This window comes from Perognathus longimembris, unplaced genomic scaffold (assembly GCF_023159225.1).
Source record: "Perognathus longimembris pacificus isolate PPM17 unplaced genomic scaffold, ASM2315922v1 HiC_scaffold_5290, whole genome shotgun sequence".
Classification (NCBI taxonomy): domain Eukaryota; kingdom Metazoa; phylum Chordata; class Mammalia; order Rodentia; family Heteromyidae; genus Perognathus; species Perognathus longimembris.
In genome coordinates, this window is record NW_025960701.1 from 132,920 (window position 1) to 148,365 (window position 15,446).

General features: G+C 61.5%; 1 protein-coding gene across 1 annotated transcript in view; it reads right to left on the bottom strand.

Annotated features, from left to right (window-relative positions):
- Positions 1-448: 448 nt before the first annotated feature.
- The window catches only part of LOC125345091 (sodium-dependent neutral amino acid transporter B(0)AT1-like), a 34,185-nt gene continuing 19,187 nt past the window's right edge, over positions 449-15,446 (bottom strand). The window contains 4 exon segments of the mRNA XM_048337333.1: positions 449-721; positions 5,527-5,689; positions 6,246-6,405; positions 14,682-14,886. Coding sequence (XP_048193290.1) covers positions 518-721; positions 5,527-5,689; positions 6,246-6,405; positions 14,682-14,886 — 732 coding nt within the window. The 3' untranslated portion in view covers positions 449-517.

Here is a 15,446-nt window from a genome sequence, read left to right on the forward strand (position 1 = left end):
ACTCACATCATATATGGATACATTTATGTGCAAAATGTGCAGGTGTGTGCACACATGTATAACAGCACGCCTACCTGTATACATTCATGCACATAAATGCACACATATGCTCACAAGGGACACAGATAAGACACAGGTGCAAATATATATATATTTGTATTCAGGCATGTAGATACACACTCCTGCAAATATTCATGCATATACATGTGTGTGTACAAACAGACGCACGCAGCACAGACACAATGCACGCTAATGTCCATCGGCATGCACATAAAGTACAGACATATACGTTACACTGCCCACCCACACGATGTACCTATATATGCAAATGTGCAAACTTTCACATAAACAAACGAGTACGTGTGTGCACAAATGCATGCCACACATGCACACGCATACACAGCAACATACGTGCATGGACTCACATTCCTCGCAGCCCATCCACCCCCCTAAGGGTCTTCTTGTTGGTTCCTCTTCTCCCCACGCCCTCTGCTCCCCTCCATGGCCTGCGACCCTTTCAGCACTTGAGGTCGCCATTCACCGAGGCCGTGGACCGCGTGCTGACGAGCCCCTGCTGGTCCCCCGGCTTCCGGCAATGGTTTCTGATGACGGTGTAGATGGCAAAGCAGAGGATGGTGAGGCAGGGCACCCCAGCCACGATGACCACCACCCCATAGGCCCAGTCTGGATAATTGACCTTCTGGGATTTCGGAAACTCCTCCTGTGAAGAAAGCCACAGAGAAAGTCACCGTTCATGAACAGACGTGAGGGAGGGAGCCACCACGGTGAGCAGACGTGGGGGAGGGAGCCACCACGGTGAGCAGACACGGGGGAGGGAGCCACCACGGTGAGCAGACACGGAGGAGGGAGCCACCACGGTGAGCAGCCACGGGGGAGGGAGCCACCACGGTGAGCAGACACGGGGGAGGGAGCCACCACGGTGAGCAGACGTGGGGGAGGGAGCCACCACGGTGAGCAGACACGGGGGAGGGAGCCACCACGGTGAGCAGACGTGGGGGAGGGAGCCACCACGGTGAGCAGACGTGGGGGAGGGAGCCACCACGGTGAGCAGACACGGGGGAGGGAGCCACCATGGTGAGCAGACACGGAGGAGGGAGCCACCACGGTGAGCAGCCACGGGGGAGGGAGCCACCACGGTGAGCAGACACGGGGGAGGGAGCCACCACGGTGAGCAGACACGGAGGAGGGAGCCACCACGGTGAGCAGACACGGAGGAGGGAGCCACCACGGTGAGCAGACGTGGGGGAGGGAGCCACCACGGTGAGCAGACACGGGGGAGGGAGCCACCACGGTGAGCAGAGGTGAGGGAGGGAGCCACCACGGTGAGCAGACACGGGGGAGGGAGCCACCACGGTGAGCAGACACGGGGGAGGGAGCCACCCACGGTGAGCAGACACGGGGGAGGGAGCCACCACGGTGAGCAGAGGTGAGGGAGGGAGCCACCACGGTGAGCAGACACGGGGGAGGGAGCCACCACGGTGAGCAGACACGGGGGAGGGAGCCACCCACGGTGAGCAGACACGGGGGAGGGAGCCACCACGGTGAGCAGCCACAGAGGAGGGAGCCACCACGGTGAGCAGACACGGGGGAGGGAGCCACCACGGTGAGCAGACACGGGGGAGGGAGCCACCACGGTGAGCAGACGTGGGGGAGGGAGCCACCACGGTGAGCAGCCACAGAGGAGGGAGCCACCACGGTGAGCAGCCACAGAGGAGGGAGCCACCACGGTGAGCAGACACGGGGGAGGGAGCCACCACGGTGAGCAGACACGGAGGAGGGAGCCACCACGGTGAGCAGCCACGGGGGAGGGAGCCACCACGGTGAGCAGACGTGGGGGAGGGAGCCACCACGGTGAGCAGACACGGGGGAGGGAGCCACCACGGTGAGCAGACACGGGGGAGGGAGCCACCACGGTGAGCAGAGGTGAGGGAGGGAGCCACCACGGTGAGCAGACACGGGGGAGGGAGCCACCACGGTGAGCAGACACGGGGGAGGGAGCCACCACGGTGAGCAGACGTGGGGGAGGGAGCCACCACGGTGAGCAGCCACGGGGGAGGGAGCCACCACGGTGAGCAGACACGGGGGAGGGAGCCACCACGGTGAGCAGACACGGAGGAGGGAGCCACCACGGTGAGCAGCCACGGGGGAGGGAGCCACCACGGTGAGCAGACACGGGGGAGGGAGCCACCACGGTGAGCAGACACGGAGGAGGGAGCCACCACGGTGAGCAGACACGGGGGAGGGAGCCACCACGGTGAGCAGACACGGGGGAGGGAGCCACCCACGGTGAGCAGAGGTGGGGGAGGGAGCCACCACGGTGAGCAGACACGGGGGAGGGAGCCACCCACGGTGAGCAGACACGGGGGAGGGAGCCACCACGGTGAGCAGACGTGGGGGAGGGAGCCACCACGGTGAGCAGACACGGGGGAGGGAGCCACCACGGTGAGCAGACACGGGGGAGGGAGCCACCACGGTGAGCAGACACGGGGGAGGGAGCCACCACGGTGAGCAGACACGGGGGAGGGAGCCACCACGGTGAGCAGACGTGGGGGAGGGAGCCACCACGGTGAGCAGACACGGAGGAGGGAGCCACCACGGTGAGCAGCCACGGGGGAGGGAGCCACCACGGTGAGCAGACACGGGGGAGGGAGCCACCACGGTGAGCAGACACGGGGGAGGGAGCCACCACGGTGAGCAGACACGGGGGAGGGAGCCACCACGGTGAGCAGACACGGGGGAGGGAGCCACCACGGTGAGCAGACACGGGGGAGGGAGCCACCCACGGTGAGCAGACACGGGGGAGGGAGCCACCACGGTGAGCAGCCACAGAGGAGGGAGCCACCACGGTGAGCAGACACGGGGGAGGGAGCCACCACGGTGAGCAGACACGGGGGAGGGAGCCACCACGGTGAGCAGACGTGGGGGAGGGAGCCACCACGGTGAGCAGACACGGGGGAGGGAGCCACCACGGTGAGCAGACACGGAGGAGGGAGCCACCACGGTGAGCAGCCACGGGGGAGGGAGCCACCACGGTGAGCAGACACGGGGGAGGGAGCCACCACGGTGAGCAGACACGGAGGAGGGAGCCACCACGGTGAGCAGACACGGAGGAGGGAGCCACCACGGTGAGCAGACACGGGGGAGGGAGCCACCACGGTGAGCAGACACGGGGGAGGGAGCCACCACGGTGAGCAGAGGTGAGGGAGGGAGCCACCACGGTGAGCAGACACGGGGGAGGGAGCCACCACGGTGAGCAGACACGGGGGAGGGAGCCACCACGGTGAGCAGACGTGGGGGAGGGAGCCACCACGGTGAGCAGACACGGGGGAGGGAGCCACCACGGTGAGCAGACACGGGGGAGGGAGCCACCACGGTGAGCAGACACGGGGGAGGGAGCCACCCACGGTGAGCAGAGGTGAGGGAGGGAGCCACCACGGTGAGCAGACGTGGGGGAGGGAGCCACCACGGTGAGCAGACGTGGGGGAGGGAGCCACCACGGTGAGCAGACACGGGGGAGGGAGCCACCCACGGTGAGCAGAGGTGGGGGAGGGAGCCACCACGGTGAGCAGACACGGGGGAGGGAGCCACCCACGGTGAGCAGACACGGGGGAGGGAGCCACCACGGTGAGCAGACGTGGGGGAGGGAGCCACCACGGTGAGCAGACACGGGGGAGGGAGCCACCACGGTGAGCAGCCACACAGACCAAAGGCCCTCTGCAACCCCAGTCTCACTTCCTGGTTACTGTAGTGACACAGGGCGGCCTGAGGCTTTCCTCACTGCTTCACCTCCCCCTCCCTCCTCTTCACTCCCTCATGCCCACCTCCTGCTGCCACTTCCCCCTCACTCCCACACCGCCCCCCCTTCTCAGCCTCACGTCCAGCCTCATCTCCCCACACCGCCTTATGTTCCCCCTCATTATTCCATGTCCCCCTCCCCTCTCATTATTCCATGTCCCCCTCCCCCCTCATTATTCCATGTCCCCCTCCCCCCTCATTATTCCATGTCCTTCTCCCCCTCTCATTATTCCATGTCCCCCTCCCCCCTCATTATTCCATGTCCCCCTCCCCCCTCATTATTCCATGTCCCCCTCCCCCCTCATTATTCCATGTCCCCCCTCCCCTTCTCATTATTCCATGTCCCCCTCCCCCATCATTATTCCATGTCCTTCTCCCCCTCTCATTATTCCATGTCCCCCCTCCCCCTCTCATTATTCCATGTCCCCCTCCCCCCTCATTATTCCATGTCCTCCTCCCCCCTCATTATTCCATGTCCCCCTCCCCCCTCATTGTTACATGTCCCCCTCCCCCTCTCATTATTCCATGTCCCCCTCCCCCCTCATTATTCCATGTCCCCCTCCCCCCTCATTGTTACATGTCCCCCTCCCCCTCTCATTATTCCATGTCCCCCTCCCCCCTCATTATTCCATGTCCCCCTCCCGCCCCTCTCATTATTCCATGTCCCCCCTCCCCCTCTCATTATTCCATGTCCCACTCCCCCCCATTATTCCATGTCGCCCCTCCCCCTCTCATTATTCCATGTCCCCCCTCCCCCTCTCATTATTCCATGTCCCCCTCCCCTCTCATTATTCCATGTCCCCCTCCCCTCTCATTATTCCATGTCCCCCCTCTCATTATTCCATGTCCCACTCCCCCCCATTATTCCATGTCCCCCTCCCCCCTCATTATTCCATGTCCCTCCTCCCCTTCTCATTATTCCATGTCCCCCTCCCCCTCTCATTATTCCATGTCACCCCTCCCCCCTCATTATTCCATGTCCCCCTCCCCTCTCATTATTCCATGTCCCCCCTCCCCCCTCATTATTCCATGTCCCCCTCCCCCCTCATTATTCCATGTCCCCCTCCCCCTTCATTATTCCATGTCCCCCTCCCCCTCTCATTATTCCATGTCCCCCTCCCGCCCCTCTCATTATTCCATGTCCCCCCTCCCACCCCTCTCATTATTCCATGTCCCCCTCCCCCTCTCATTATTCCATGTCCCCCCTCCCACCCCTCTCATTATTCCATGTCCCCCTCCCCCTCTCATTATTCCATGTCCCCCTCCCGCCCCTCTCATTATTCCATGTCCCCCCTCCCACCCCTCTCATTATTCCATGTCCCCCACCCCTCTCATTATTCCATGTCCCCCTCCCCCTCTCATTATTCCATGTCCCCCCTCCCCCTCTCATTATTCCATGTCCCCCTCCCCCCTCATTATTCCATGTCCCCCTCCCCTCTCATTATTCCATGTCCCCCCTCCCCCTCTCATTATTCCATGTCCCCCTCCCCCCTCATTATTCCATGTCCCCCTCCCCCTCTCATTATTCCATGTCCCCCTCCCCCTCTCATTATTCCATGTCTCCCTCCCCTCTCATTATTCCATGTCCCCCTCCCGCCCCTCTCATTATTCCATGTCCCCCCTCCGGGCCCACGTCTCACCCTCCCCTCCCATGTCCCCTTCTTCACACTCCTTCAGGAAACCCGGGGCCCCTCCCCACCGGCCACTCACATAGTCGGGATCCCAGACAATGTATGTGAGCTTTTGGTTGACCTCAATCACAAAGAAGAACAAGAAGATGACCAGCATGATCAGGGGGCTGACTACTCTCCAAGTGACCTGCCAGAAGATGTTGGGTTTGTGGCCAATCATGAACTTGATGTCTCTGTTGAACCTGCAAGCAGAGGAGGAGGAAGGCGCCCCTGGTGACTCCATGGGGCATGAGGGGAGACACCCTGCCCTGGCTGGCTTTGAGCCATGATCCTCCTATCTCACCCCCTTGAGTAGCTAGGGCTTTCTGCAGGTGGAGCCAAGGTTGACTGCTTGTACTTTCATTGTGGTTGCTATGTTTTTATATTCCAATGAGCCCGGTTGCTGTGCCTGGGCTCCTGCTGCTGTGAATCCCCGTCTCTGTCCAGGTACATCTGAGAGCATGGGGAAGCTACAGGCTGCAGTTTGGAGTGCTCCTGACAGAACTGAGGCACCACGCCGGGCAGGCAAAGACACCATACCCCGGCTTCTCTGTCTCACGGATGCAAGTGCCAGGACCAAGCCAGTTCCAGCACACGCCCATGGAGGCTGTACGGCACCGGGGCAGAGGCCCCCAGGCAGGGCAGGACTAGCTTCCCACATTCCAGCACTCAGTACTGGTCACCCACGGCAGGGATTCTGTGGCTTCAGTTTTCTGATTGGAGATGGGCTGCGAACTGTGTGCCATTCCCCCTTCCTACCTGTCTATGCCATAAACGTAGACCACGGAAAACATCTCACAGAAGGCGATGATGAGCAAAGGGATAGAGCCGGCATATTGGTCCAGAAGGGACAGCCAATACTGGCCAGACTTGAGTGTGAAGATGAAGGCTACGAGGTATGTCCCCAAGCAGATGATGCCTGTGGACAAAGGGGGATTAGAGCTGTCAAAACAGAGCTCCAGCTGCTCCACAGTGTATCATAACCAGAGAGGACACGAGGCATTCCACACAGCACCACCACCACGAGGACACCGGGGAGTAAACACAGTGCACCACCACCATGAGGACACCAGGGACTAAACACAGTGCACCACCACCACCACCACGAGGACACCAGTCACTCCACACAGTGCACCACCACCACCACCACCACGAGAACACCAGTCACTCCCCACACTGCACCACCACCACCACCACGAGGACACCAGTCACTCCACACAGTATACCACCACCACCACCACGAGAACACCAGTCACTCCCCACACTGCACCACCACCACCACCACCACCACGAGGACACCAGTCACTCCCCACACTGCACCACCACCACCACCACCACCACGAGGACACCAGTCACTCCACACAGTACACCACCACCACCACCACGAGGACACCAGACACTCCCCACACTGCACCACCACCACCACCACGAGAACACCAGTCACTCCACACAGTACACCACCACCACCACCACGAGAACACCAGTCACTCCCCACACTGCACCACCACCACCACCACCACCACGAGGACACCAGTCACTCCACACAGTACACCACCACCACCACCACGAGGACACCAGACACTCCCCACACTGCACCACCACCACCACCACCACGAGAACACCAGTCACTCCACACAGTACACCACCACCACCACCACGAGAACACCAGTCACTCCACACACTGCACCACCACCACCACCACGAGGACACCAGTCACTCCACACACTGCACCACCACCACCACCACGAGGACACCAGTCACTCCCCACACTGCACCACCACCACCACCACGAGGACACCAGTCACTCCACACACTGCACCACCACCACCACCACGAGGACACCAGACACTCCACACACTGCACCACCACCACCACCACGAGGACACCAGTCACTCCCCACACTGCACCACCACCACCACCACGAGGACACCAGACACTCCACACACTGCACCACCACCACCACCACCACCACGAGGACACCAGACACTCCACACAGTACACCACCACCACCACCACGAGGACACCAGTCACTCCACACACTGCACCACCACCACCACCACGAGGACACCAGTCACTCCCCACACTGCACCACCACCACCACCACCACCACGAGGACACCAGTCACTCCCCACACTGCACCACCACCACCACCACCACCACGAGGACACCAGTCACTCCCCACACTGCACCACCACCACCACCACGAGGACACCAGTCACTCCCCACACTGCACCACCACCACCACCACCACCACGAGAACACCAGTCACTCCCCACACTGCACCACCACCACCACCACCACCACGAGGACACCAGTCACTCCCCACACTGCACCACCACCACCACCACGAGGACACCAGTCACTCCCCACACTGCACCACCACCACCACCACGAGGACACCAGTCACTCCCCACACTGCACCACCACCACCACCACGAGGACACCAGTCACTCCCCACACTGCACCACCACCACCACCACGAGGACACCAGTCACTACCCACACTGCACCACCACCACCACCACGAGGACACCAGTCACTCCACACAGTATACCACCACCACCACCACGAGAACACCAGTCACTCCCCACACTGCACCACCACCACCACCACCACGAGACCACCAGTCACTCCCCACACTGCACCACCACCACCACCACCACCACGAGGACACCAGACACTCCACACAGTACACCACCACCACCACCACGAGGACACCAGTCACTCCCCACACTGCACCACCACCACGAGGACACCAGGGACTAAACACAGTGCACCACCACCACGAGGACACCAGGGACTAAACACAGTGCACCACCACCACCACCACGAGGACACCAGTCACTCCACACAGTGCACCACCACCACCACCACCACGAGAACACCAGTCACTCCCCACACTGCACCACCACCACCACCACCACGAGAACACCAGACACTCCACACACTGCACCACCACCACCACCACGAGGACACCAGTCACTCCACACACTGCACCACCACCACCACCACGAGGACACCAGTCACTCCCCACAGTGCACCACCACCACCACCACGAGGACACCAGACACTCCCCACACTGCACCACCACCACCACCACCACCACGAGGACACCAGACACTCCACACAGTACACCACCACCACCACCACCACCACGAGAACACCAGACACTCCACACAGTACACCACCACCACCACCACCACCACGAGGACACCAGTCACTCGCCACACTGCACCACCACCACCACCACGAGAACACCAGTCACTCGCCACACTGCACCACCACCACCACCACCACGAGAACACCAGTCACTCCACACAGTGCACCACCACCACCACCACGAGGACACCAGTCACTCCACACACTGCACCACCACCACGAGGACACCAGGGACTAAACACAGTGCACCACCACCACCACCACGAGGACACCAGTCACTCCACACAGTGCACCACCACCACCACCACCACAAGAACACCAGTCACTCCCCACACTGCACCACCACCACCACCACCACGAGAACACCAGACACTCCACACACTGCACCACCACCACCACCACGAGGACACCAGTCACTCCCCACACTGCACCACCACCACCACCACGAGGACACCAGTCACTCCCCACACTGCACCACCACCACCACCACCACCACCACGAGAACACCAGTCACTCCCCACACTGCACCACCACCACCACCACCACCACGAGGACACCAGTCACTCCCCACACTGCACCACCACCATCACCACGAGGACACCAGTCACTCCCCACACTGCACCACCACCACCACCACGAGGACACCAGTCACTCCCCACACTGCACCACCACCACCACCACGAGGACACCAGTCACTCCCCACACTGCACCACCACCACCACCACGAGGACACCAGTCACTCCACACAGTATACCACCACCACCACCACGAGAACACCAGTCACTCCCCACACTGCACCACCACCACCACCACGAGGACACCAGTCACTCCCCACACTGCACCACCACCACCACCACGAGGACACCAGTCACTCCCCACACTGCACCACCACCACCACCACCACCACGAGGACACCAGTCACTCCCCACAGTACACCACCACCACCACCACCACCACGAGAACACCAGTCACTCCACACACTACACCACCACCACCACCACGAGGACACCAGACACTCCACACACTGCACCACCACCACCACCACGAGGACACCAGTCACTCCACACACTGCACCACCACCACCACCACGAGGACACCAGTCACTCCACACACTGCACCACCACCACCACCACGAGGACACCAGACACTCCACACACTGCACCACCACCACCACCACGAGGACACCAGACACTCCACACACTGCACCACCACCACCACCACGAGGACACCAGACACTCCACGCAGTACACCACCACCACCACCACGAGAACACCAGTCACTCCCCACACTGCACCACCACCACCACCACCACGAGAACACCAGACACTCCACACACTGCACCACCACCACCACCACGAGGACACCAGTCACTCCCCACACTGCACCACCACCACCACCACGAGGACACCAGACACTCCACACACTGCACCACCACCACCACCACCACCACGAGGACAGCAGACACTCCACACAGTACACCACCACCACCACCACGAGAACTTCAGTCACTCCCCACACTGCACCACCACCACCACCACGAGGACACCAGTCACTCCCCACACTGCACCACCACCACCACCACCACCACGAGGACACCAGTCACTCTCCACACTGCACCACCACCACCACCACCACCACGAGGACACCAGTCACTCCCCACACTGCACCACCACCACCACCACGAGGACACCAGTCACTCCCCACACTGCACCACCACCACCACCACCACCACGAGAACACCAGTCACTCCCCACACTGCACCACCACCACCACCACCACCACGAGGACACCAGTCACTCCCCACACTGCACCACCACCACCACCACGAGGACACCAGTCACTCCCCACACTGCACCACCACCACCACCACGAGGACACCAGTCACTCCCCACACTGCACCACCACCACCACCACGAGGACACCAGTCACTCCCCACACTGCACCACCACCACCACCACGAGGACACCAGTCACTCCACACAGTATACCACCACCACCACCACGAGAACACCAGTCACTCCCCACACTGCACCACCACCACCACCACGAGGACACCAGTCACTCCCCACACTGCACCACCACCACCACCACGAGGACACCAGTCACTCCCCACACTGCACCACCACCACCACCACCACCACGAGGACACCAGTCACTCCCCACAGTACACCACCACCACCACCACCACGAGAACACCAGTCACTCCACACACTGCACCACCACCACCACCACGAGGACACCAGACACTCCACACACTGCACCACCACCACCACCACGAGGACACAAGTCACTCCACACACTGCACCACCACCACCACCACGAGGACACCAGTCACTCCACACACTGCACCACCACCACCACCACGAGGACACCAGACACTCCACACACTGCACCACCACCACCACCACGAGGACACCAGACACTCCACACACTGCACCACCACCACCACCACGAGGACACCAGACACTCCACACACTGCACCACCACCACCACCACCACCACGAGGACACCAGTCACTCCACACACTGCACCACCACCACCACCACGAGGACACCAGTCACTCCACACACTGCACCACCACCACCACCACGAGGACACCAGTCACTCCCCACACTGCACCACCACCACCACCACGAGGACACCAGTCACTCCCCACACTGCACCACCACCACCACCACGAGGACACCAGTCACTCCACACACTGCACCACCACCACCACCACGAGGACACCAGTCACTCCCCACACTGCACCACCACCACCACCACGAGGACACCAGTCACTCCCCACACTGCACCACCACCACCACCACGAGGACACCAGTCACTCCACACAGTATACCACCACCACCACCACGAGACCACCAGTCACTCCACACACTGCACCACCACCACCACCACCACGAGAACACCAGTCACTCCACACAGTGCACCACCACCACCACCACGAGGACACCAGTCACTCCCCACAGTGCACCACCACCACCACCACGAGGACACCAGTCACTCCCCACACTGCACCACCACCACCACCACGAGGACACCAGTCACTCCACACACTGCACCACCACCACCACCACCACCACGAGAACACCAGTCACTCCCCACACTGCACCACCACCACCACCACCACCACGAGGACACCAGTCACTCCCCACACTGCACCACCACCACCACCACGAGGACACCAGTCACTCGCCACACTGCACCACCACCACCACCACCACGAGAACACCAGTCACTCCACACAGTGCACCACCACCACCACCACGAGGACACCAGTCACTCCCCACAGTGCACCACCACCACCACCACGAGGACACCAGTCACTCCACACACTGCACCACCACCACGAGGACACCAGGGACTAAACACAGTGCACCACCACCACCACCACGAGGACACCAGTCACTCCACACAGTGCACCACCACCACCACCACCACGAGAACACCAGTCACTCCACACACTGCACCACCACCACCACCACGAGGACACCAGTCACTCCCCACACTGCACCACCACCACCACCACGAGGACACCAGTCACTCCCCACACTGCACCACCACTACCACCACCACCACGAGAACACCAGTCACTCCCCACACTGCACCACCACCACCACCACCACCACGAGGACACCAGTCACTCCCCACACTGCACCACCACCATCACCACGAGGACACCAGTCACTCCCCACACTGCACCACCACCACCACCACGAGGACACCAGTCACTCCACACACTGCACCACCACCACCACCACGAGGACACCAGTCACTCCACACACTGCACCACCACCACCACCACGAGGACACCAGACACTCCACACACTGCACCACCACCACCACCACGAGGACACCAGACACTCCACACACTGCACCACCACCACCACCACGAGGACACCAGACACTCCACGCAGTACACCACCACCACCACCACGAGAACACCAGTCACTCCCCACACTGCACCACCACCACCACCACGAGAACACCAGACACTCCACACACTGCACCACCACCACCACCACGAGGACACCAGTCACTCCCCACACTGCACCACCACCACCACCACGAGGACACCAGACACTCCACACACTGCACCACCACCACCACCACCACCACGAGGACACCAGACACTCCACACAGTACACCACCACCACCACCACGAGAACACCAGTCACTCCCCACACTGCACCACCACCACCACCACGAGGACACCAGTCACTCCCCACACTGCACCACCACCACCACCACCACCACGAGGACACCAGTCACTCCCCACACTGCACCACCACCACCACCACCACCACGAGGACACCAGTCACTCCCCACACTGCACCACCACCACCACCACGAGGACACCAGTCACTCCCCACACTGCACCACCACCACCACCACCACCACGAGAACACCAGTCACTCCCACACTGCACCACCACCACCACCACCACCACGAGGACACCAGTCACTCCCCACACTGCACCACCACCACCACCACGAGGACACCAGTCACTCCCCACACTGCACCACCACCACCACCACGAGGACACCAGTCACTCCCCACACTGCACCACCACCACCACCACGAGGACACCAGTCACTCCCCACACTGCACCACCACCACCACCACGAGGACACCAGTCACTCCACACAGTATACCACCACCACCACCACGAGAACACCAGTCACTCCCCACACTGCACCACCACCACCACCACGAGGACACCAGTCACTCCCCACACTGCACCACCACCACCACCACGAGGACACCAGTCACTCCCCACACTGCACCACCACCACCACCACCACCACGAGGACACCAGTCACTCCCCACAGTACACCACCACCACCACCACCACGAGAACACCAGTCACTCCACACACTGCACCACCACCACCACCACGAGGACACCAGACACTCCACACACTGCACCACCACCACCACCACGAGGACACCAGTCACTCCACACACTGCACCACCACCACCACCACGAGGACACCAGACACTCCACACACTGCACCACCACCACCACCACGAGGACACCAGACACTCCACACACTGCACCACCACCACCACCACGAGGACACCAGACACTCCACACACTGCACCACCACCACCACCACGAGGACACCAGACACTCCACGCAGTACATCACCACCACCACCACGAGAACACCAGTCACTCCACACACTGCACCACCACCACCACCACGAGGACACCAGACATTTCACACAGTGCACCACCACCACCACCACGAGGACACCAGTCACTCCCCACACTGCACCACCACCACCACCACGAGGACACCAGTCACTCCCCACACTGCACCACCACCACCACCACGAGGACACCAGTCACTCCCCACACTGCACCACCACCACCACCACGAGGACACCAGTCACTCCCCACACTGCACCACCACCACCACCATGAGGACACCAGACATTTCACACAGTGCACCACCACCACCACCACGAGGACACCAGTCACTCCACGCAGTACACCACCACCACCACCACCACCACGAGGACACCAGTCACTCCCCACAGTACACCACCACCACCACCACCACGAGAACACCAGTCACTCCACACACTGCACCACCACCACCACCACGAGGACACCAGACACTCCACACACTGCACCACCACCACCACCACGAGGACACCAGACACTCCACACACTGCACCACCACCACCACCACGAGGACACCAGTCACTCCACGCAGTACACCACCACCACCACCACCACCACGAGGACACCAGTCACTCCCCACAGTACACCACCACCACCACCACGAGAATACCAGTCACTCCACACAGTACACCACCACCACCACCACGAGAACACCAGTCACTCCACACAGTGCACCACCACCACCACCACGAGGACACCAGTCACTCCACACAGTGCACCACCACCACCACCACGAGGACACCAGTCACTCCACACAGTGCACCACCGTGAGGACGTGACTCATCCCCAGTGATCACTTTGAGTGACACTAGTCATTCTTCCCAAGCTTGCCTGTTCCACACGCACCTGTCAGCAGCTCCTTGGGCCACTTTTCGGGAATGATCTTGAGGTCCTGTAGTGGCACCACCACGCCCTCCATGTTACCGAACATGGACGAGAGGCCCAGGCAGAAGAGCATGAGGAAGAAGAGCACGGACCACAGCGGCGACACAGGCATCTTGGTGATGGCTTCCGTGAAGACAATGAAGGCCAGGCCTGTGCCTTCTACACCCTGCACCAGTGTCACAATTACTGGGTGTCCCGTCCTCCCCTTCCCTTCTTCCCATGCCAGCCTGTCAACCACAAGGTGTCCTAGAGGTCACCTTAATGACCCCCCACACCAAACCCACACTGAGTAAGGATTGGGAAGACTTGGGATGTTTTGTGAAATCACTAGATTTTGCATTTTAGGACCAACGCTCAGCTGTGCTCTATAACCCGTGAGTTGTTCCCATCCTGTTGCGGAGATGGACATGGCCATGACCCACAGGTCCCTCTGCCCACGCAGTGGAGCTCAGGGTAGCTCGGGGTTGCAGAGGGGACGTGGAGAAAGTCATCAAAATGTATGCCCAAAGATGCTCTCTTCGGGGGCCGTCGTGGACAATGCTGTCAGGTGTGCAGGCACCAAGACGGTGCCACCCAGCCACGGACAGGAGTCCTGGCAATGGGATCTGGAGAGGGGCCTAGGCCCCTGCCAGGATCTCCTCTGTCCGTGGGGAGGCAAGACGTGAGGGCCTGTCTGGGTCTCTCTGCTCTTCTGCCTGCCCCTGCCCCTGCCTCTGGCCACCCCCA